The sequence below is a fragment of the Mobula birostris genome, chromosome 9 (assembly GCF_030028105.1).
Source record: "Mobula birostris isolate sMobBir1 chromosome 9, sMobBir1.hap1, whole genome shotgun sequence".
NCBI lineage: Eukaryota > Metazoa > Chordata > Chondrichthyes > Myliobatiformes > Myliobatidae > Mobula > Mobula birostris.
Window position 1 is genome coordinate 14,142,129 of NC_092378.1, and position 23,331 is coordinate 14,165,459.

The 23,331-nt window shown below is 40.3% G+C and overlaps 1 protein-coding gene across 1 annotated transcript in view; it reads right to left on the reverse strand.

Moving 5' to 3' along the window:
- The window catches only part of otogl (otogelin-like), a 171,535-nt gene that overhangs the window by 117,115 nt on the left and 31,089 nt on the right, over positions 1-23,331 (reverse strand). Inside the window, exons 13-22 of the mRNA XM_072269291.1 lie at positions 22,394-22,502; positions 22,097-22,143; positions 21,463-21,608; positions 13,689-13,821; positions 11,465-11,642; positions 8,262-8,386; positions 7,925-8,137; positions 4,555-4,720; positions 1,746-1,820; positions 1,102-1,145 (exon numbers count right to left, since the gene is read on the reverse strand). Coding sequence (XP_072125392.1) covers positions 1,102-1,145; positions 1,746-1,820; positions 4,555-4,720; positions 7,925-8,137; positions 8,262-8,386; positions 11,465-11,642; positions 13,689-13,821; positions 21,463-21,608; positions 22,097-22,143; positions 22,394-22,502 — 1,236 coding nt within the window. The remainder of the gene's footprint in view (positions 1-1,101; positions 1,146-1,745; positions 1,821-4,554; positions 4,721-7,924; positions 8,138-8,261; positions 8,387-11,464; positions 11,643-13,688; positions 13,822-21,462; positions 21,609-22,096; positions 22,144-22,393; positions 22,503-23,331) is intronic.

Consider the following 23,331-nt stretch of genomic DNA (forward strand, 5'->3'; position numbering starts at 1 on the left):
CATATTTTTGGTTTGTTAGAGATATATATACCTGACAGAGTACAAGGCACATCCCATGGATGTGTAAGACTTTAAAATGGGGACACTAAGCCAGAAAGTCTGATACTACAGCAACAGAATGCAGCTCAGAGCCTTCTGCTTGTTAGAATATCTTTCAGTAGTTTAACACTACCACATCAAAGGATTTTCCTGCTAACACTAAGAAACATCCTTGTGTTTAGGTACTTAACCATCCCAACCAGCAGCTGAGGAAGAAGGGTCTTGTGAAAGCCGCCTGTCTCATCTGTATTACTGGTCTTTGATTTTGCCTCAATCAAGTCCAAACACTCTGCCCTCTCTCTTTCTATTCTACCCGCCCAGGCATTAACAAGCTCAAAACTGAAAACCCCTGAATAGGCTTTCTTTGTTTTCTCAGTATCCACCTGCAACGTACTTGCCAGAAGCAAAGGGCTGGAAAAAGAAATGTGAAATATTGGCCTCTACGGGTCATGGTGATACTCCCTTATGAAATCTCAAACAAAATAATGATATAGTTCTGAAGCTAATCATTTGATTGTTACTGTTAGCCACATTTTTATTCAAAGGATTCGAAGTGCAGTTATTAAGGTACGTATGCAGTATACACCCCTTAGATTCATCTTCCCACAGACAGCCATGAAACAAAGAAAACCATAGAACCCGTTCATAGAAAAACACCAAACATCCCCCCCATCTGCAAAAAACAAATTGCACAAATGACAACAAGAATATCAAATCCCACCCCCCACGCAAAAAACAAATCGCGCAAACAGCAACCAGAAAGGAGCAAAAACACAGAAAATAAAACAAAAAATCTACTGTGAAACAGTAATTATAATGCATTTGGATCAGGATGTAGTTACATGGATTTCACATTAATGACATTTCCTTTAAATATTAGCTCTCAAAACTATAAACTGAACAACAAATACTTCTGCATAAATGTCTCCTCAGATTCTGGACATATTTACTCAAAATTAGTTTAAGAACAGTAACAGGAGAACACTTCCTGTAAAGATGATTCACCTTACAAATGCTTAATTTCATAAAATCTAATGCAGGTGATGGCAAACTGTAATATACCTGGATCTGTGGGAGCACACCCTACTCTTCCATTCCTGCACAAACTGGAAAAGAAGGAAAATCCCATCAGCTCTGCTGGAAAACTTTCACCTTTCTTTTATAATTACCTTAGAATTTCTGTGGCCAACTTAAAGATTATGTTCACTACAAACTGAACAAAACTAATTATTGAACCTCACAAAATAATCTGAACAAACATTGTAGCTAGTTTTGGAAAAAATCATTTAAACTATTTCATTCGGTGTTACAGTACCAGCGACCCAGGTACAATTCCTGCTGCTGTTTATGAGGAGTTTGTACGTTCTCCCTGTGACCGCGTGGGTTTCCTCCGGGTGCTCTGGTTTCCTCCTACAGTCCTGGGTTGGTAGGTTAATTGGTCAATGTTTTAGGTTAGCATTAGTCATAGTCATACTTTATTGATCCTGGGGGAAATTGATTTTCGTTACAGTTGCACCATAAATAATAAATAGTAATAAAATAGTAATTAAATAGGGGGTTGCTGGACGGCGTGGCTCAAAGGGCCTGTTGCGTGCTCTATCTCAATAAATAAAAAAGATAAATAAATAAATAACCATATCAAGTGCTTAGGTGAATTGAATAGCAGAATCTGAATAACAATTTTCAACAAAGAACCGCTGTAATACCATGGTCCTGAATTACTGAATGTGACTTCTCCTGCCTGAAATATTCCTCCCATAAAGTGACAGGAGCACTCCAATCTAGAAGAAACACAGGAGAGGTATTGAACCAGTTTGTTATCATGTATAGAAGGCAGAAGAATTTAAAGACCAATATATAAAAACCTAAAAAACAAATTTCAATGGAACTGAATTTTTGAAGTGAAATTCACTTGCATATGTACATCTAGTATTAAGTCAAACATTATAATGGGGAACATGTTTCCATCCCATAAACTATCATTTTTACTGTAATGCACAATGTGTCTGTTCATGTTACAGTTCAGCTGAAGAGCAGTAGTGGTGTGCTGGAGAGATTGGCCATGAGGGATATTCACACAGCGAACACATAACTGCTCTGAACAGTTCTAATTCCTGATGTGCATGTTCAGCGTTTTCTGTAAAACCGCCTCGCTTGATTCCCTTAGTTGTCATTATAAAAAGCATTTTCCTCTTCAAAAACAGAAGCGATTCTGTAGATGCTGGAGATCCAGAGCAACACACACAAGATGCCGGAGGAACTCAGCAAGTCAGGTAGCATCTATGGAATAAACAGTTTTGGACCGAGACCCTTCTTCAGGACTGGAAAGGAAGGGGAATTATGTCAGAATAAGGTGGGGGGAGGGGAAGGAGGGCAAGCTAGAAGGTGATAGGTGAAGCCAAGGGGTGGGAAAGGTAAAGAGCTGGAGGAGAAGGAATCTGATAGGAGAGGAGACTGAAACATAGGAGAAAGGCATGAAGGAGGGTCACCGGGGGAGGTGATAGGCAGGTGTGGAGAAGAGGTACGAGGCCAGAGTGGGGAATAGAAGAAAAGGGAAGGGGAAAGGAAAAATTTCTGGAAGGAGAAATTGATATTCATGCCATCATGTTGGAGGCTAACTAGATGGAATATGAAGTCTTTCTCCTCCATCCTGACAGTGGCCTCATCATGGCAAAAGAGGAGACCATGGAATGACATAAAGGATGGGAATAACTAAGAAATTTTCACTATCTGAGCACTGCTATGAGTAAATAAGTAATCAGACCCATTGTTACCAGTCTCCCTTCTCATTAAACACCACCAAATTGGACAGGATCGGGCTTAAGTGGCAGTCAGAAGCAGATAGAGCCTTGTGGTTGGACCTTCTATGTAATCTTCAAGAATAATCTGAAGATCAAACTAAACTCATTCCTTTCTCTCTAGATGCTTGATCATTGTGACTCCTTCCCAACACAACCAGTAGTCCCCAAAACAATGGCAATGCTGATGACTTTGAATCTGCTGTTATTCCCCATTTCCATCTTGTCCCATTGAAGACAAAACATGAGTGAGACCAGAATCTTGGCCCAGATCTCAGCCAAAGCATAGTGGGTTATGGAAATGAATCAAGAGAGAAAGTTTTAGCAGAATCTTCCCTTACTGACATGGAACCCCTGAGTCTGGTGGCTCAGGAACATGGGAGACCGAAAGGAGATCTTAGAGATATATAAAATTACAAGGGGTATAGATAGGGTGAGTGCTCATAGGCTTTTTCTCCTCAGGTTTGGTGAGACTGGAACTAGAGCTCATATATATAGCGTAAAAGGAAGAGGGGACCAAGTGTAGTGTATCTAAGTTTGCTGATGATACTAAATTGAGTGGAAAAGCAAACTATGCAGAAGATAAAGAGAGGCTGCAGAGAAATACAGATAAGTTAAGTGAGTGGGCAAGGGTCTGGCAGATGGAGCACAATGTTGGTAAATGCAAGGTCATTCACATTGGAAGGAAAAACAGAAGAGCAGATTATTATTTAAGTGGTAAAAATATTGCAGCACGCTGCTGTGCAGAGAGACTTGGGAGTGTTTGTGCATAAATCACAGAAGGTTGGTTCGCAGGTACAGCAGGCTATCAAGAAGGCAAATGGAACGCTGACCTTCATTGCTAGAGGGATTGAATTTAAGAGCAGGGAGGTTATGGGGCAACTGTACAGGGTACTGGTGAGGCCACACCTGGAGTACTACATGCAGTTCTGGTCTCCTTACTTGAGGAAGAATATAGTGGCTTTGGTGGCGGTGCAGAGGAGGTTCACCAGGTTGATTGAAGAGACGAGCGGGTTAGATTATGAGGAGAGATTGAGGGTCCTGGGACTGTACTTGCTGAAATTCAGAAGAATGAGAGGAGATCTTATCGAAACATATAAATCATGAAAGGGATAGATATGATAGAGGCAGGAAAGTTGTTTCCACTGGTAGGTGAGACTAGAACTAGGGGACATAGCCTCAAAATTCAGGGGAGTAGACTTAGGATGGCGATGAGGAGGAACTGCTTTTCTCAGAGAGTGGTGAACCTGTGGAATTCTCTGCTCAATGAAGCAGTGGAGGTTACATCAGTAAGTATACTTAAGACAAGTTTGGATAGATTTTTGCATAGTAGGGGAATTAAGGGTTATGGGGAAAAGGCAGATAGTTGGAGATGAATCCATGACCAGATCAGCCATGATCTTATTGAGTGGTGGAGCAGGCTCAATGGGCCAGATGGCCTACTCCTGCTCCTATTTCTTATGTTCTTATGTGAATAAACAGAAATTAAAATAAAGTTTAGCACTGATGGAACACCCGAAACATTAACACTGTGTATTGCTCTGTAGATTCCATCCAACCTGCAGAGTATTTCCAGTACTTTATTTTCAACTTTCTGCAGTCACTATTCTGCACAAGTCATATAAATTACCTGACACAACAAAGTGATAAAGAGTTTTAGTTTGGTACTGAAAACTAATGAAACACTGAGACAGATTCGTACATAAACGAAACTTACTCTGTTACACAGCGATGTATTATTTCATCATAAAATGTTCCATTGGGGCAGTTGCAGCCTTCGGCACAATCACCACCACAAACTTCATATGAAGAAAGGGACTGGCAGGTGCGACCACAAGAGGAAGAACAGGTGTGGTACAACATGTTAACCGGACAGGTGACACCTGTACAGAAATAAAAGCAGAATTTTACTTAAAGTGTCATAAACTTTTCCAGTGCACATCTCAACAGCAAAAACACTGTTGCATATATGTGCAATATGTAAAACATGCTGTCTCTCCTTAGCAGCCAGAAATAATCTAAACAGGTGCAGATTACAGGGAAGGTAAACTGGCCAATGGAATTGCTTTGAGAACTGGAATAGACTTGATGGGTCACAAGATCTATTTCATAATAAAAAATAAAGAAACAAATATTAATGCAGGTACAGATTTTACTTTATTCATTTTTTTTAAAAAGGGGTCAAAGAATCAAAGTACATTTAAAGTCAGAGAAAAGTACAGCACAGAAAAAGGCCCTACAGCCTGTCTAGTCCATGCTGAACCATTTAAACTGCCTACTCTCGTTGACCTGCACCAGGAATCATAGTCCTCCATATTCCTACCATTTATTATCAAAGTATGTATACAGTATACAGCCCTGAGATTTGTCTTCCCACAGACAGCCACAAAACAAAGAAACACCATGGAACCCATTCAAAGAAAATATTGAACATCCAAAATCGCAAGAAAAAGAACAAATTGCACCAATGGCAAAAAAGAGTGAAAAACACAGAATATAAAACATCAAACCACAAAGTCATTGAAACACAGCTGTTTAAAGAAAGACAGAGAACAAGTATGAACTGGAGGACAATAGTTCACCCTCATCCCCAAGTGCAAAATGTGTTGTTAAGAAATGGCTCTTTTGTAGTATTATACTTCCAAATCCAGTTTCTCACACTTCAAGTTTGACTCTGAATTCCCGCTGAAATATTTGGTCTTGGCTATACTGTAAAGGCTGATTTATACTTGTGTGTACGGGCTACACTGTAGCCTATGTTGTAAGCCTGATTTACACTTTTGCACAGCCCTACGCCATAGCGCACATGCATAGTTGTGTCTGCGTCACTCTGCAATTCACGGCCAAAACACTAGTTGGCAGTGGGGTTTCTGTGCCACTGTGTTTAGCTTCTTCGTGAAAGACCTGGACGAGGAAATATTTTCCGATGTCGGCAGGTAGATTTGATTCATCGTCTCCAACCATTTATTTTGCATCAGTGTACAGACATGGCGGAGAAAAGCAACCAGAAATGCGTATGAGGAAATGCGCTGCTAACACGCGGCCCAATCACAGTTGTTGTGGTCTGCGTTGCCGCGATGCGTGAGTTACATTTTTGGGGAGGTGCACGTCACCCCACAGCGTAGGGTACGCGGTACCTACGGCATATGTTTGACGCACAAGTATAAATCAGCCTTAACTACCAGGAAAGGAACCCAGATGGTTACCAATAGCTTGGACGAAAATGAAAGCTGAATCTTCTTTGTACCACCTTCATGGATCTCACAAAAGGAGCACAGATCAGAGAGGAACAGCTGGGACTTTCAAGGACATATACATACTGCCCAAGTAAAGGAGTGGAAGTGGAGAGAAAACATAAATGAAACAAAAGAAAGGAAGTTGTACATCTTAGTTACAAATAATTACTATCAATTTTAAAGCCTTTGTGCTTTAAAGGCTGCATCACAGCCTGGTATGGAAACACAAATGCCTTTGAATGGAAAAGCCCACAAGAAGTAGTGGATACAGCCCAGTCCATCTTGGGTAGAGCTCTCCTACACGGAACACTGTCATAGTAAAGCCATATCCATCATCAGGGACCCCCACCACCCAGGTCATGCTCTCTTCTCACTGCTGCCATCAGGAAAAGGGTACAAGAAGCATATGACTTACACCACCAGGTTCAAGAACAGTTAGTACCATAAGGCTCTTGAACCAAAGGGGATAACTTCACACAACTTCACTCACCCCGCAACCTATGGGCTCAATTTCAAAGACTTTTCATCTCATGTTCTCAATATTTATTGCTTATTTATTTATTATTATTATTTCTTTCTTTTTGTATTTGCACAGTTTGTTATCTTTTGCATACTGGTTGAACACCCAGTTGGTGCGGTCCTTCATTGATTATATTATGATTATTATTCTATTATGGATTTATTGAGTATTATGCAGAAGTACAATAAATTGAGTGCAATAAAATATATCTATTGTACTTCTGTATGTTGAAGCACACATCCCTTGAATGAACATGTAATTATTAACCAGTATTTGCATTTCCAATAGCTGAAAATGATGATCTGGAAACAAAAGATACAGTTATATGAGGATATTTTCATTTACTGTAACTTGTTCTAAATAATGAAAAGTATCTTATAATTTAGCACAGCACTTTATACCTATAATATTCGTCTCTAAATGTTTCCCCTTATTTTTGTTTTTCGTCCTTTTTGGTGTCAGCTTCTCCCTTTTTGAGTCACATTCAATTGTTAATTCATAGTATGTTCATTCATTGGCTTCAATCCTTTCAAAGTTATGCTAATTCACAAAATAATTGAATTGAGATAGACAGCCTTTGCGATTTCCTTCTCACTAATCTGGAATACATAACAGTAAAGTCTCCAGCCCTTTATCTCTTTCACAAATCAATTTCACAGCTCTTTACTTCATCCCCCTCCCCCTCTCACGGTTTCACCTATCATCTGCCACCTTGTACTTCTTCCTCTCCTCCCTCCACCTTCTTATTCTGACTCCTTCTCCCTTCCTCTCCAGTCCTGATGAAGGGTCTCAGCCCAAAACGTCAACTGCTTACTCTTTTTCATAGATGCTGCCTGGCCTGCTGAGTTCCTCCAGCATTATGTGTGTATTGCTTTGGATTTTCCAGCATTTGAAGATTTTCTTGTGATTTATAGCAGTAAGATGATCACTGAGGAGTTGAGAAAATAATGATTTACAAATAACCCAAGCCAATTAAGTGGCAAATAAACTGGTGCTTGTGCTGTTCCAGCTCAACACCAAAGGCCTCAGGACTGAAGAAAGCAGAGGAAGGCATAACCTTACTCACTTTCCTGTTATCTCATTGGCACCATTATTATAACATCGCTTTTTTAATTTTACTTATTTATTTATTGAGATACAGCGTGAAATAGGCCCTTCTGGTCCTTCAAGCCGCGCCATCCAGCAATCCTCTGACTTAATCCTAGCCTAATCGTGGGACAATTTACAATGACCAGTTGATCTACTAACTGGTAGGTCTTTGGAATGTGAGAGGAAACCAGAGCACCCGGAGGAAATCCACACTGTTACAGCCACTATACTATCATACTTACCACAGTCCGACACTTCCAATCTGAAGTCAATGAAAACTTTGTGTTTGGCACAAAGATAGGCATAGTGTGCAAGAGCAGTGCACATGCAGAAGCTTCCACCCTTGCAGGCATCATAACGACACTGCTGATAATAGAGGCTGGGATTCACAAAGGTATGGCACGGTGCAAAGAGTTCTTGATTGAGAACATCACACATTGTGGTTGCATATAAAGCTAGATGCAAATAATCCAAAAATAGGTTAAGTTAGTGGATTTTAGAAGTTTTGAAGTTATAAATTTACAGATAGAGTTGAGAATTGAAGTTAATATACTATTTTGTATCAAATGAAATAGGTACCATTTTGTTGGTTGGTATCACAGGGATCAACTAAAGGAATATTTACTGGGGCTATGCAGGCAGATGAAATCTTCCATGCATTGGCATGTAACTGTGGAGTACCTTCAATCATACCTACAGGGGAACTAAAAGTGAGAGGGAATTGTTAGGATGTTTCTCATCACTAAATAAACTGATAATCTAAGAACTCTTAAGCAACCAAATAAGCAAATCTCACGCACTGGGAGATTAATTGCACTGACAGTTCTGCATGTAATTTGAACAATTCTGCACTGAATATGTATTGCATTGCTTAATCATTCAAGCACTTAATGCTAATAGCAATGAGGAAGATTTCCAATAATACCATTTTCAAGGATCACACTCTCTTCTTCCACTTTGCACCAAAGCATACTCACCTCTGGCTGGTGGTTCCAATGGGAACTGCCAGTAACATCTTCCTCGTGGAACACCCATCAAAGTTGCTGGTGAACGCAGCAGGCCAGGCAGCATCTCTAGGAAGAGGTACAGTCAACGTTTCCAGCCAAGACTGATGAAGGGTCTCGGCCCAAAACGTCGACTGTACCTCTTCCTAGAGATGCTGCCTGGCCTGCTGCGTTCACCAGCAACTTTGATGTGTGTTGCTTGAATTTCCAGCATCTGCAGAATTCCTCGTGTTTGCGTTTTTAATCTTCCTCGTGGGTCAGTTCGTCTCTGACTTCTGCACCTGCGTAGTGAAATGCAGCAGTCAGAGATGAACTAGACCCTCAACACTGACTCCAGGGACCATGCACAAACTGACCAGGCTGAGGGTCCAGATGTGATTCACATCGTCCCCTCAGCTTTATCTAGGGATGGCTGGAGTGCTGTCTTTAAGAAGTACAGGTTAGTAACTGATTTTTTTTTTAATTTTACATTCTCGATGTTTTGAATAGATTTTTAATAGTTTAAGTTAACTGTAGGTAAATTTTTTTTCTAACTTTAATTTATTTTAAAATTATATTTATTTGGGCTGTTCTGAAATGTTTCAATTAATCATTATTTTATTAATTGCAACATGCTTAGAACAATTAAATTTATTGTTCAGTGTCTTAGGCCAATCACCAGAGTTTAACACTGTTGTAACTTATGTAAGCAAAGGGGTCCTCTGCCTGATGCAGTCACTGTGTCAGCCAGGGTCTCGACTCAGTTGGAACCATAGAGCCACTAGTGGCCCTGCAAAGAGAAAAAAGTTGAAGGGTATGCTCAAGGCTTTCTTAAAGAAATACTTCATTGATTCTTGGGAATCTCTAGTCCACCACTGCTCAAAGTGGGGAAAGAACATTTAGAAAGGCACTGCAGACCTGTACATCATGCATCAGGATCACATCAGGCCCTGCATATCCATTGGAAAGGACAAACAGCCTCACCAAGGTCACCAAGCCTGCTGTGTCAGCCCCTCCTGCTCCATCTGTGGTTCCCATATGGGTCTCAGTAAACACCTCAAAGTCCACAGAGAACAAGTGTGCAGACCGAGTTGAGCTCACTTGGGCCGTTCATTATCCAAGTCTGTATCCCATTGCTTTCCTAATATGCAATTGTTCATGCCCACATCTTCAACCTCTCATTGCCCCCTTCTGAGATTCCCACCTGCTTTAAAAGAGCAGCAATCATACTGGTGCACAACGAGATCAGGGCTGGGCTGCCTGAATAACTATCGCTCACTATCAAAAGGTTGGTTGTGGCTATAATTAACTTTTTAGACCAAGAATCTGGACACTCTGCAAGTTGCCTACCACTGCAGCAGGTGGGCGCAATCTCAGTAACTCTCCCCTCTGCTTTGGAACATCAGGACAAGAGCAAAACACGCATTAGTTTATCAATTACAGTTTAGTGTTCAATACCATTATTCCCTCAGTATTAATCAGCAAGCTTCTAAACCTGGACCTCTGGATCCTTGACTTCCACATCAGGAGAGTGCAGTCAGTGCAGATTAGAAATAACATCTCCTTGCTGATAATTAACACAGGTGCTCCTCAAGGAAGCATGCTGAGCCTACTGCTCTACTCTCTCTACAATTATGACTGTCCAATGACACCACTGTTGTTGGTAAAATCTCATACGGCAACGAGGAGGCATGAGGAGTAAGGAAGATCTGCTGGTGGAGTGGTGTTGCAACAACAACCATACATTCAGCATCCACTTGACCAAGGAAAGGGATATCGGGAGAATTCTCACCAGTCCTCATCGAGGGGTTAGTGGTGGAAAGAATGAGCAGCTTTAAGTTCCTGGGCACCAGTATTGGAGGTTCTATCCTGGGCACAACACATCGATGTACCATGAAGAAGGCATGCCAGTGGCTCTGCTTTGTTTGGAGTTCAAGGAAATTTGGTATTCACCAAAGACTAACAAACTTCCACAGTTGTATGGTGGAGAGCATTCTGACTGGTTGCATCGTAGCCTGCTGTGGAGACTCCAAAGGATGGGATCACAAGGGGCTGCAGAGGGCTATAGAGTCAACCAGCTCCATCATGGTCACAAACCCAACCCCATCCCACCCCACCACCCACTCTATTGAGGACATATTTTAAAATGGTAGAACATAAGAATGTGGCATCGGTCATTAAGGATTCTCACCATCTAGGAGATACCCTCTTCTTGTTACTACCATCAGGGAGGAGGTACAAGAGCCCGAAGACCCACACTCAATGATTTAGAAACAGCCTATTCCTCTCCACCAGCAGATTGCTGAATGGTCCAAGGACCCAAGAACACTCCCATACGATTTTTCTTTTTTTTTCATTGTTTATTTATTTTGTAAATTATTTATTTTTTATTTATTGAGATACAGTGTGGAATAGGCCTTTCTATCCCTTCAAGCCATGCCACCCAGCAATCCATTGATTTAGTCCTAGCCTAATCACAGGACAATTTACAATGATCAATTACGCTACCAACCAGTACTTTATAGAAATAATAGAAACTGAACACCTTGTACTGACCTCCTGCAGCAGAACAATTTTCATGCCATAAAGGACAGTGTTAATAAACCTGATTCTGATTCTGACATACAAAGAGCGTATGTAATTCATGTGATTGATGGTTACACAGATTCCAAGTTATTTCCATATACAGATTGTGTTTAGCACAAATAACTTGGATGAATTTCTAGGAATATTTTATATTATTTAAGCTCCGAATTTAGGGTAAACATGAGTAATTTTGGATCAGCAATACAAACTCACTGAAAGTCATCTCGTAGATTTCCATTATACGTTCCACACAGACCCACAGTGTTCCCCTTCCATCTGCTGTCAACCTGGAGATATAGCCTTCCACCTTCGTTATCAAACTTCATTGAGAGTCCAAAGGCTGTCTTCACTTGTATAAATAAGGAAGACAACCTAAGGATTTCAACTATTCCTGGAAGTAACAAGATATAAATTTTACAAACTCCACTTTATTGTGAGTGCAGAAATTCAATCCATAGCCATTCTTAACAATGGATGCAGCACGGCAATAGGTGTGGAATTACTTTTAAAAGCCTAAGCTCAGTTAACATAATACAAATTAGAAATTCACCCCTTGTGGGCAGACCTGAACCTGCTCTGAGAAATACATCACACAGTAGCAGAGGTTTGCTGTGTCTCATTCACTGCTGCTAATACCTAGCAAATTCAGCACGACTAACAGGAATTAATTTCTCACCTCTGACTATTATAAAGATTTTTAATTTATCAATTAGCACAATCATTTGTAACAATTAAACTAGTTGGAGGCCAGCTAAAAAGCAAAAAGCTTTGTTGTGGTGAAGTGTTCCACAAGCCATGATACACAAAGCCATTTGGGGCTGTCTTTGCCCAAATGGACCAAAAAAGCCAAAGATTATTACCTTTTAAAGCTAAAATACTAACTTAAGTTTTTTTTTAATACACGTTTATCTCAATTATATGTATTACAAACATTTGATTTCACAGGGAAATATCAGCACTGAACAGGAGCTATACTTAAATATTAATGTGCGTATGAAGACCTTCTATCCATTCCTCAACAACATGCTGCAACTAGTCATCATCAAGCTCCATTTGCATAATTATGACCAGTTCCTTAAGGTTATTATGGCCGGGGGTGGTAATGGGGACAAGCTCCCACCATCTATTAAATGTTCCCAGTGGTGTGTGTCTCAAGTAGCCTCTGACAACCAGGTCCTGGCCTTCATGTGTAACTTAGCTACTAAGCCTTGCAGAACCATTTCTCCTGACAGGAGTAGGGGCAAAGGAGAGTTGCTGGTGCCTTAAAACCAGTTGCTTCGGGCTGATGTGGCTCATTAGCTGTCATTGGCAGCTCTTCTAGGAGAAGGAAAGCTCTGATCTCAGCCCTCCACTGCCTTGCTCATGAGGAAGGCTTCAGTAGTAAACCCAGAGCTAGAGTCCCTAAGGCAGTCCTAAGTTGCATTCAACCCTGACTGGGAACTCCTGCGACGCTGCTGGTACCAAACTGTATCGGTCTCTGCCGTTCCTTTGGGTTCATCAGATACGTGGCGAGGGAGAGCTTGCTACATGGGCAACAGCTTGTTCTCCATATTGTATTACCCAGGCTTGTGTATCTACGCAGCTAGGGTGCAATATCCATGGTCACCCCTGACCAAAGGAGGCCCATATATCTGCATAAAGACACAGATATCCCTGGATAAACAACACTTGCTGCACCTCAATGGGGGCAATTGCCAAATTTCAGTAATCATAGACATACTCATTATATTTCAGAAGAACCTAGATAGGTACTTGACTCACCCTGGCATAAAAGGCCACGGACCCAATACAGATAAATGGGATTAGTGAGACAGGTAATACAGGCTACATGGACACAGTGGGCCAAAGAATCTGTTGCTGTGATGTATGATTCATGACTCAAGTTGGGAGCCCTAGCAAAGCCAAACTGATACATGTCAGCTTCTGCAGTGACCGCTAGATTAAAAATGCACTGCGCGGGGGATAAATAACAGGATAAAACATTTACGTGGAGAGACAAGATATTAAAACACTGGGAAACATGCAAAGCGCCAAAATAGTTCAAAATAAAAGGAGAGATCAGAGAAAAAAGTGCAACGCAGTTTACAGTGCACTTGAAGTACATACTGTATATGTGAAAGCAGTAAATACGACTGATGGGCTGTAGATGCAAGTCACTCCCTAACAAAATAGCGGCTATAACGGTGAATTCGTCTGGAGAAGGGGAGAGTTAGATGTAGTACTTTTTTTGGTAACAGTGCATGTTCTTTTGCACTGTATTAATTCAAAGCAATTTTATTTTTCTTTCTCGTACACCTGCACTATTAATATTAACTCTGACTATATGACTTGTTATGTAAATTGCATAACAAATCATTTTGACAAATGAGGTATAGCTTTCTCGCCTGAAATGCTGATAATTCCCCTTTTATTCCCCAGTCTTCTGAATTAGTAATACCATTGTTATATGGCAGGCTAATTGCCTGGTGGATGCCAAGGTGGATTTCTCCTGCTCTGGTTAAGGTTACTTGGTTGCTTGTATCACCTCCTATCACCAGGGTTACAGACTGAATGCAGCTGTGATCCAGGTTCTGCAAACATACAAGAAATATTATTTATGAGATGGACAACGGACTTTGTTGGCTTTATGTTATGAGCTTATGAAATTTATTGGAAACCATGAGCATGATGTACTGCAGTTTTGAAATTTGATTCCATTGGCCTGGGAATCAGGTCACAACGCACACCCATTCTGTAGAACACATTTAGTGTTTCTGACCAAGCATAGAATTCTAGGCAGTACCATCAAACAAAATTCAGCAACTACTTTCATTAAATACACAGAGGCATGTGGCATTTTAGAATATCCTGCAATTCACTTTTTGTGGTAATTTTAATAAACCCATGACTAAATAAAATATTATTCTTGCACACAATGTAAATGTCAAATGCTCCACACTGAATTAGATCCCTTTAACCCTTTTTAAACCCATGAACAATATTCAGTGCAGGCTGGAAATTGATTGCAGGCAATTAAGTTGCCTGAAGAGAAATTGCATGTTTTGGATGAAAGTATTTTATCAGAATTGCTTCACAGAGAAAGAAAGCATTTTCTTATGTGGTATATTGAATTCAGCCTCCCAAATTCATTCCAATAACTTCAGTAAAATGAACTTCAGGCACATAAGCCAGGGTCCATAAAGTGCTGAGTCCACATCCATGTGTTTATTAAAGATAGATTTCAGATAGATGGTCTCAGGAGGGTATTTGAGACTTCAACCTTTTATTCTCTTTCTCGGATTATATATAATTTACACTCCATCTTTCCTATTTTAATTTCAGTTCAAAGTGAAAAAAAAGGCAATAAATTTTAAGTGGATATTTGTCTTCAGTCGCTAAGACTTGTTGTAGGGAGGAAGAATCAGCCGCTGAATGTGTACTGACTGGAAGTGTGATGGTTGACACACAGGGAAGTGAGAAGGAATGCATTTTGGAAGGGCATAAAAGGTGAGGGAATAGATGAGGAATGATGGAATATTAAAAGGTTTGGAGAGGCAGGTGAGAAGATAGCACGTCAGTAGATAGTACTGCAACCTCTCTCACTGCTCCCACTCTGTGTTAATTCTATTCGACGGGAGTTCAGTAAGACCTTCTCTCACTGCTCCCCCTATGTGATCTCTGCTGCCCTCCAACTCATCTCCTCTCCTTTCAGATTCCTTCATCTCCAGCCCTTTACCTTTGTTACCCACCTGACTTCATCTATCACCTTCTAACTATCCTCCTTTGCCCTCCCCACACCTTTTATACTTCCCCTTCCTTTCCAGTCCTGAAGAGGGGTCTCAGCCTGAAATGTCAACTGTTTATTCATTTCCATAGATGCTGCCAAGTCTGCCGAGCTCCTCCAGCATCTGGTGTGCATAGCTTTGGATTTCCAACATCTGCGGAATTTCTCGTGTTTATAAGACTACATTTCTACTTTTTAGCTAACACGTACGCCACAGAGAAGGTCCCCTTTTCTGCCACAAGTTTCAATGATTCGGTGAAAATGAGTGGCCTATATTTTCACATGTACATAAATATATTTTGAAATATGATCATCCAGTGCCATCAGCTCAGTTACTGTATTTAACTACAAATTAATTAAGTTTCAAATTACTGTATTTGAAATAGATGACAACTTTGGTGACTTGGAAGTTACCAAGTGACCAGATTACAAAGTGCTTTTGTGAAACTGGTGACTCCATTGCAAAACATTACTTCTCACACAGGAAATTTTAAGGTAACAACCATGTACAAAATGTTTCTTTGATTCCCAGAATATTAACTTCATTGACCTCTTGTACAATTATTTAAATTGTAAGTAAATCTAGTAAAGCTAGCAGAGTTGTAAAATTTTGGATTGTGGAAATCATAAACTGCTCATTCGTGCTCTGGGTAATCCACTGAACAAGGATAGAATCAGCTATAGACAAAGAGCATCAAGTAATCCAATGGATAAATACACTGTCCTTCATTCCAAAGTATAAATATCATTTAAGAACTGTTGAACTATAGATAATTGTTGTGATTCTAATCATCAATATCATCCCCAGTAAAAAACATATAGCAAATATTGTTTAGTCTATCTTTAGCAAAGAACTATTTAAGGAAATACTTAAGGTTTGAACATAAATAAAAGCCAGAGATGCACTAGAATTAAGATGAAGCACCTGATCCAGGTGCTAGGACCCACTGTATATGGATGAGAACTAAAGGAATAAATACTAGTACTTGAGATATTAATAAATATTAACATTATAGGAAAGGCGAATGAGCTCAGGGCATGGATCAACACCTGGAAATATGATCATCGTAGCCATTAGTGAGACTTGGTTGCAGGAGGGGCAGGACTGACAGCTCAATATTCCAGGGTTTTGTTCTTTTAGCGGGAAGGACTATAGGAGGAGGGGTGGTGTTACTGGTGAGAGAAGATGGCATGGCAGGGCTTCATCAGGATAGAATGCAGAACTCATCTAGTGAGGCATTATATAGAACATAGAAATCTACAGCACATTACAGGCCCTTCGGCCCACAATGTTGTGCCAACCAGGTAACCTACTCTAGAAACTGCCTAGAATTTCCCTAGCACATAGCCTTCTAATTTTCTATAATGGGTCAAACTGAGGAATAAGAAAGGTTAATGGGGCTATATTACAGACTACTCAACAGTTCAAGGGACTTAGAGGAATAAATTTGTAGAGAGATCACAGGTTGTTGCAAGAAACACAAGGTTGTTATAGTGGGTGATTTTAACTTTCCATGTATTGGCTGAACTCCCATACTGTAAAAGGGCTCAATGGAATAGAGTTTGTCAAATGAGTTCAGGAATGTGTCCTTAGTCAGTACGCAGAAATCCCAACTAGATAGACAGAGTGCGATATCTGCTGTTAGGAAAGAGACAGAGCAGGTGACAGAATTTGTGTAGGGTAACACTTTGTGATCACAATGCCATGAGTTTCAAAGTAAATATGCAAAAAGATAGGTCTGGTCCATGGATTGAGATTCCAAATTGGAGAAAGGTCAGTTTTGATGGTATAAGAAAGGATCTGGCAAGTATGGATAGGTACAGGCTGTTTTCTGCCAAAGATGTACTTGGTAAGTGGGAGGCCTTCAAAAGTGAAATTTTGAGAGTACAAAGCTTGCAGGTGCCTGTCAGAACAAAAGATAAAGATAAAAAGTGTAGGGAACCTTGATTTTCAAGAGATATTGAGGCCCTGGTTAAGAAAAAAAGGGAGATGCATAACAGGTATAGGCAGCTGGGAGCAAATGAGGTGTTTATGGAGTATAAGGAAGACAAGAGAACACTTAAGAAATTCTGCAGATAAGTTAAGATAAAAAGGATTGCAAGGGAAGAACTGGCCCTCTGAAAGATCAGAATGGTAATCCATGTGTGGAGTCAAAAGGGATAGGAGAGACCTTAAATAAATTTTTCACATCTGCATTTACTCAGGAGACGGACACAAAGTCTATAGAATTGATGCAAAGCGGCATCAACTCCATGGACCCGATACAGTTTACAGAGGAGGAGGTGTTTGCTGTCCGGAGACAAATCAGGGTGGATAAATCCCCAGGGCCAGACAAGGTATTCCCTTGGACCCTATAGGAGGCAATGCCGGGGACTTAGCAGAAATATTTAAATCATCTTCAGCGACAGGAGATTTACCAGAGGGTTGGAGGGTAATCAATGTTGAAGAAAGGCTCTAAGCAGAAACCAGAAAATTATAGGGTGGTGAGTCTGACATCAGTTGTAGGAAAGTTATTGGAAGATATTGTAAAGGACCAGATATTTCAGTATTTGGATAGATATGGACTGATTAAGGACAGGCAGCACGGCTTTGTGTGTGTTACGTCAGGTCTAACCAATCTTATTGAGTTTTCCGAGGACGTTACCAGGAAAGTTTCTGAAGGCAAGGCAGTAAATGTTGTCTACATACACTTCAGCAAGGCATTTGACAAGGACCTGCATGGGAGGTTGGTCAAAAAGGTTCTGTTACTCAGCATTTAAGATGAGGTAGTAAATTGGATTGGACATTGGCTTGGTGGGAGAAGCCAGAGAGTGGTAGTAGAGGGTTGCTTCTCTGATTGGAGACCTGTGACTAGTGGAGTGCCAAAGGGATTAGTGCTGGCTTCGTTGTTGTTTGTAATCTATATGAATGATCTGGATGATAATGTGGTTAACTAGTTCCACAAATTTGTGGATGACACCAAGGCTTGGGGTGTAGTGGACAGTGAGGAAGGCTATCATAGCTTGCAGAGGGATCTGGATCAGCTGGAAGAATGGGCTGAAAAATGTCAGTTGGAATTTAATGCAGACAAGTGCGAGGTTTTGCACTTCAGTGGGACCAACCATGGTAAGACTTACACAGTGAAAGGTTAGGCACTGAGAAGTGCGGTAGAACAAAGGGATCTGGGAATATAGATACATCATTTGTTGAAAGTTACATAACAAGTAGGTAGGGTCGTAAAGAAGGCTTTTGGCACATTGACCTTCATAAATCAAAGTACATAAATACAGGAGATGGGATGTCATGTAGAAGTTGTAGAAGGCATTGGTGAGGCTTAATTTGGAGTATTGCATGCAGTTTTGGTCACCTACCTGCAGGAAAGATACAAGTAAGGTTGAAAGAGTGCAAAGAAAATTTACAAGGATGTTGCCAGGTCTGGTGGACCTGAGTTATAAGGAAAGATTGAATAGGTTAGGACTTTATTCCTCAGAATGTAAAAGATTGAGGGGAAATTTGATAGAGGTATACAAAATTGTGAGGCATACAGATAAGGTAAATTCAAGCAGGCTTTTTCCATTGAGGTTGAGTGGGACTACAACCAGAGGTCATGGGTTAAGGGTGAAAGGTGAAAAGTTTAAGGGGAATATGAGTGGAATCTTCTTCACTCAGAGGGTCATGAGAGTGTGGAATGAACTGCCAGCACAAGTAGTGCATGGAAGCTCGATTTCAACATTTAAGTGAAGTTTGGATAGGTACATGGTTGGTAGGGTTAAGGAGGGCTATTGTCCCGGTGCAGGTCAATGGGAGTAGGCAGTTTAAATGGTTTCAGCATGGACTAGATGGGCTGAAAGACCTGATTCTGTATTGTACTTTTCTATGACTATGATATTTTCATCACAACAGGGAAAGCAATGAGCTTTGCAGAGTGCATGAATTTTGCAGTTGATACTGGTGACTTCAATTTACCAGAATAAACTGGGAAGTAGGTGCAACAGAGAGGCATGGTCATGGACACAATAATGTATTGTTACCGGAGCAATGAGTCAAAGGGCCTATGTGAAAGTGGGGGTATTAGGTCTCATATTGAGTAACAAGTAGGAGATGATGGAGCAGAGCAGATTTGGCACCCTTGCAGTTTAAGCTTCATATTGTAAATGAAAACAATAGAATCATTCAACTTCAGAAAGTCAAATTTTGAGCCTTTAGCCAAGAGAACTGCAGTTTAAAGTGAAAATGACTGAAATGAAATCACTGTACGAGTTTTCAAGTGATTTTGCTTCAATAGCTTGCTGGGAAAGAGTGTTCCAGATTTCAAGTAAACAATGAGCGCTAGAGAGTACTTGTGCTAGAAAAATATTCCAACTGTCCTGTTGTTCGACAACTCATCACTACACAAGAAGGGATTCCTTTAGCCATAGAGTGGTGAATCTGCGAAATTTGTTGCCACAGGTGGTTACAGAGGCCAAGTCATTGGGTATATTTAGGCAGAGGTTGGTAGATTGATTAGCCAGGGCATGAAGGGATAGAGGCAGAAGGCAGGAGATTGGGACTGAGAGGAAAATAGATCAGCCATGATGAAATGGCAAAGCAGACTCGATGAACCAAACGGCCTAATTCTGCTCCTGTATCTAATAGTCTTATAAGTCCAGAGCTACAAAAGCAGATCAAATGCTAATTGTCCTAGAATGAGTAACCCACCTTTAAACAGCAGTGAGTACAGGCCCAGAGCCATCAAAGCACCCCATTATCGTTCTTGAGCTCTCTTTTCTTCAGAACCATCACAGATTGTTCAACTGACCTTAAACCTCAAAAACCTTTTGTTGGAGGTCAGTAGGCTGAATTGTTTCCATTGTCTAGATATATTATTTTATACCAATAACTGTGTGGTCGTACCATTGTTCTCCCATACCAAAGGATTTATGCTGTATCCTTCTAGCTGCACCTCTCAAGATATATTATTTTTATTTGTCACAAGTACATCAAAACATAAAGTAAGTGTGTCATTTGCATCAAATCAAACCAGCAACGATTGTCCTCTGCAGCCCACAAGTGTTGCCAGACTTCTAGTGCCAACAAAGCATGCCTACAATTTACTAATACTAACCTGTGCATCTTTGGAATGTGGGAGGAAACCAGGGCGCTCAAAGAAAATGCATGCAATCATAGGAAGTACGTACAAACTCCTTACACCAACTGGCAGGAATTGAACCCTGATTTTATATCAGGAGTTATAAAGCATTGTGCTAACCGCTATGCTGCTATGTACGTTTTTCCAAGAGGACCACAACCTTGCCGTGGTTTGAAGGCTTGTGTGCCTCAATGACCCAGAGAGCTATGCTGGCTGGAGTCAGGGCTTTATGCTCTGGCTTTTGGTAGGATCACCTATGTCAAAAAGGTCAAAGGGTAGAGGACAGACCAAGAGAAGTCTACCACTCCTCTAGGTGCGGGGGTTCAACTCAGGGCTAACAACCGCGACTGGTCAAACAAAATTGTTCCAGAAACAGCAATGAATCTACATCTGAGTGCGACTGTATTCTAGGTCTCCACTCAGGACTTGAATGACTGACAGTAGCGAAAACCAAGAGAAAGCTATTGGAATGATGAAAGAAGTCGTGAACACCGCCAGAGATGGAGGACCTTCATTGCTGCCCTAAACACCAGTGCTGTAAAAGGCAGTAAGTAAGTAAGTACTGTATATGTTAATTACTGTCATCAAGTTTCATTTCAGCAAGTTATCATCAGGTCTGAATCCTATGCAACATCATATGGCCTGCCTTTAGCTGCTTATATTCCTTTTGGTGGGTTTGTCAAAATGACTGCCCGAAGCCAATGTGAGCAGAAGAAATGGAAAATCTCAAGAGAAAACTGAAAAGCAATTTGAGGCGTTGGCTAGTGAGGACAGGCCACATCAATTTCTTACTCTCTTCTGCTCCCTTACTTCTGAATGTCGTCACGACTACAAAGGATGATCTCAGCATTAAGAGAGAGTAGAAATGAATTCCCTCTTACTCCTGGATTTTAACGAACCAGATGTTATTTTTTTTCAAAGTATTCATAAAATGCTACATTCTTAGTTTGCTTGGAATGTTTTAATTTCCTGCCCAAAGATTTCAAAAACATTCATGCCAACAAAAGTATATTTAGAAATATGGTCATCCTGAGCCAACAGCTCAAGTTATTTAACTACAAATTAATTCAGTTTAAAGTTATTTGAAATAGATGACAGCTTTGGTGTCTTGGAAGTTAGCAGCTGACCAGATTACAAAGTACTTTTGTGAAACCGAAGACTTCATTGCAAAACATATAATAACTACCTGACTTGTTAGTGTTCATTTTACATAGCACGATTGTACTCTCGTATTTCCTACAGTAAAGGTAGGAAAGAATACAGAAGGAATTTCAATATTACAAGAATTTTTAACACTACGTTTAAAACTTTTCAATCATGTAAAAAAAATATTGTGTTACCTGACTACAAGGTGTATTTTGCAATGCCACAGTGAACTGGTTACTTCTGTGGCTCTTTGCAAAGATGTACTGACAAGTCCCAAGAAATGTAAAAATCCGACCATCAAAGGTGGTAAAATGCATGTCTCCTGTGACTGAGCATTCAGCTGGAAGAAAGGAGTGTTTGTTACATTCTCAATTTGGAATTTCAAGTCTTTCATATCCTCGAGCTGCTCCGAAGCATCTTACAACTAATGAATAATTTGAATGAATTATATCCTGATAAGTAGACAAGAATCTGACTTTCTCCAGGAAGACCACCAAAACACAAACACAACTGAAGCCTTTGCTTCAACTATTCCACAGCTTTTTGGTTTAATATTCAATCCCAAAGAAGCAGTTCCTTATTATTGCTCTGGATTGTTAGCAGAAATGACATGATCAACTTCTGGAGTGATGGGAGTGCTACTAAGAAACCAAACCAATACTTAAGAAAAATAACTTTCCTTCAATATCAGGTTAGATAAGATAGTTTAAATTTATTGTTCATTATTAATCCACCTGATTAGACAATTTGGTAACTTATTCTAAGTGGAATGTTTTGTCAACATGTTAGAAGATAATCAAACATATTATGTCACAGGCAGCATGTTACCTGGGCAATCACTGTCTGTACAATTCCAAACGCCACCTCTGCAAACACTGTAAATATTAAACAAGTTTTGTGAACATTTAATGATTATATATGATTAAAATATATAAATGTACACAAGAATTTCATGATTTACTTTAATAAATATAGAGAAAAAATATTTAATGACCTTAAAAACAATTAAGCATAAATCAATAGAAAAGTGGATACAAAGGAAGAACCATGTTGTAATTTTTCATTTTTACCATTCCTCAAAATATATTTTACATCAGTATGTCAGTCCTCTATGCAGTAACATACCACATATTGCAACCCTCTTGTAAATGCGATCCAATAGGATAGACTATGCCATGGAATACACATGGACAATTAGATACTGATATACACGTTCCATTCTCCAGGACAAGTCCTAAACAAAATTAGAAGAGAACACACAAAATAATTACTTATTGCCTTAATTTGATGCCATGGACACAATTGCAAAATCTGCAGGAACTTCCATGTGCTGAAGAGATTGTGGAAGCATTTATAACGATCTTTCAAGAAACACTAGATTCTGGAACCGTTCTGTAGAACTGGAAGATTGCAAATGTCACTCTACTTGTTAAGAAGGGAGGGGGGCAGGAAATTACAGGCCAGATAGCCTGTCTTCAGTGGTTCAGAAGATGTTGGAGTCCATTATTAAGTTTATGGTTTCAGGGTACTTGGAAGTGTATGATAAAGCAGGTCAAAGTTAGCATGGTTTCCTTAAGGGGAAATCTTGCCTGATACCTTTCAGGAAATAATGGGCAGATAAGGCAAAGGAGAGTCAGAGGACGTTGTTTACTTGGATTTCAGAAAGCCTTTGACAAGGTGCTGCATATGAGGCTGCTTACAAGGTAAGAACCCATGGCAGACATCCCACCTCTCCCAGAAGTTCTGGGAGTCTCCCGCATATGAATAGTGGCTCCCTGATGCTCGCAAATTATATACAATATCACGGAAATCAATTTTTTTGAGAGCGAGTGAGCAAGAGAAAGCAAGCGAGAGTGCAAGAGATAAAGCAAGCGAAAGCCCACGAGCGCGAGAGCAAGCGAGAGAGAAAGCGAGGGAGAGAGAGCGTGCGAGAGAGAAAGCAAGCAAGAGCGCGAGAGACCACGAGAGAGAGAGAGAGAGCGCGAGCACGCCATGGCAGAGTGTTCCAAAAAAAAAGAAAATATAAAACGTACGTCACCCGGGACTACACTAAAGTGTACCCC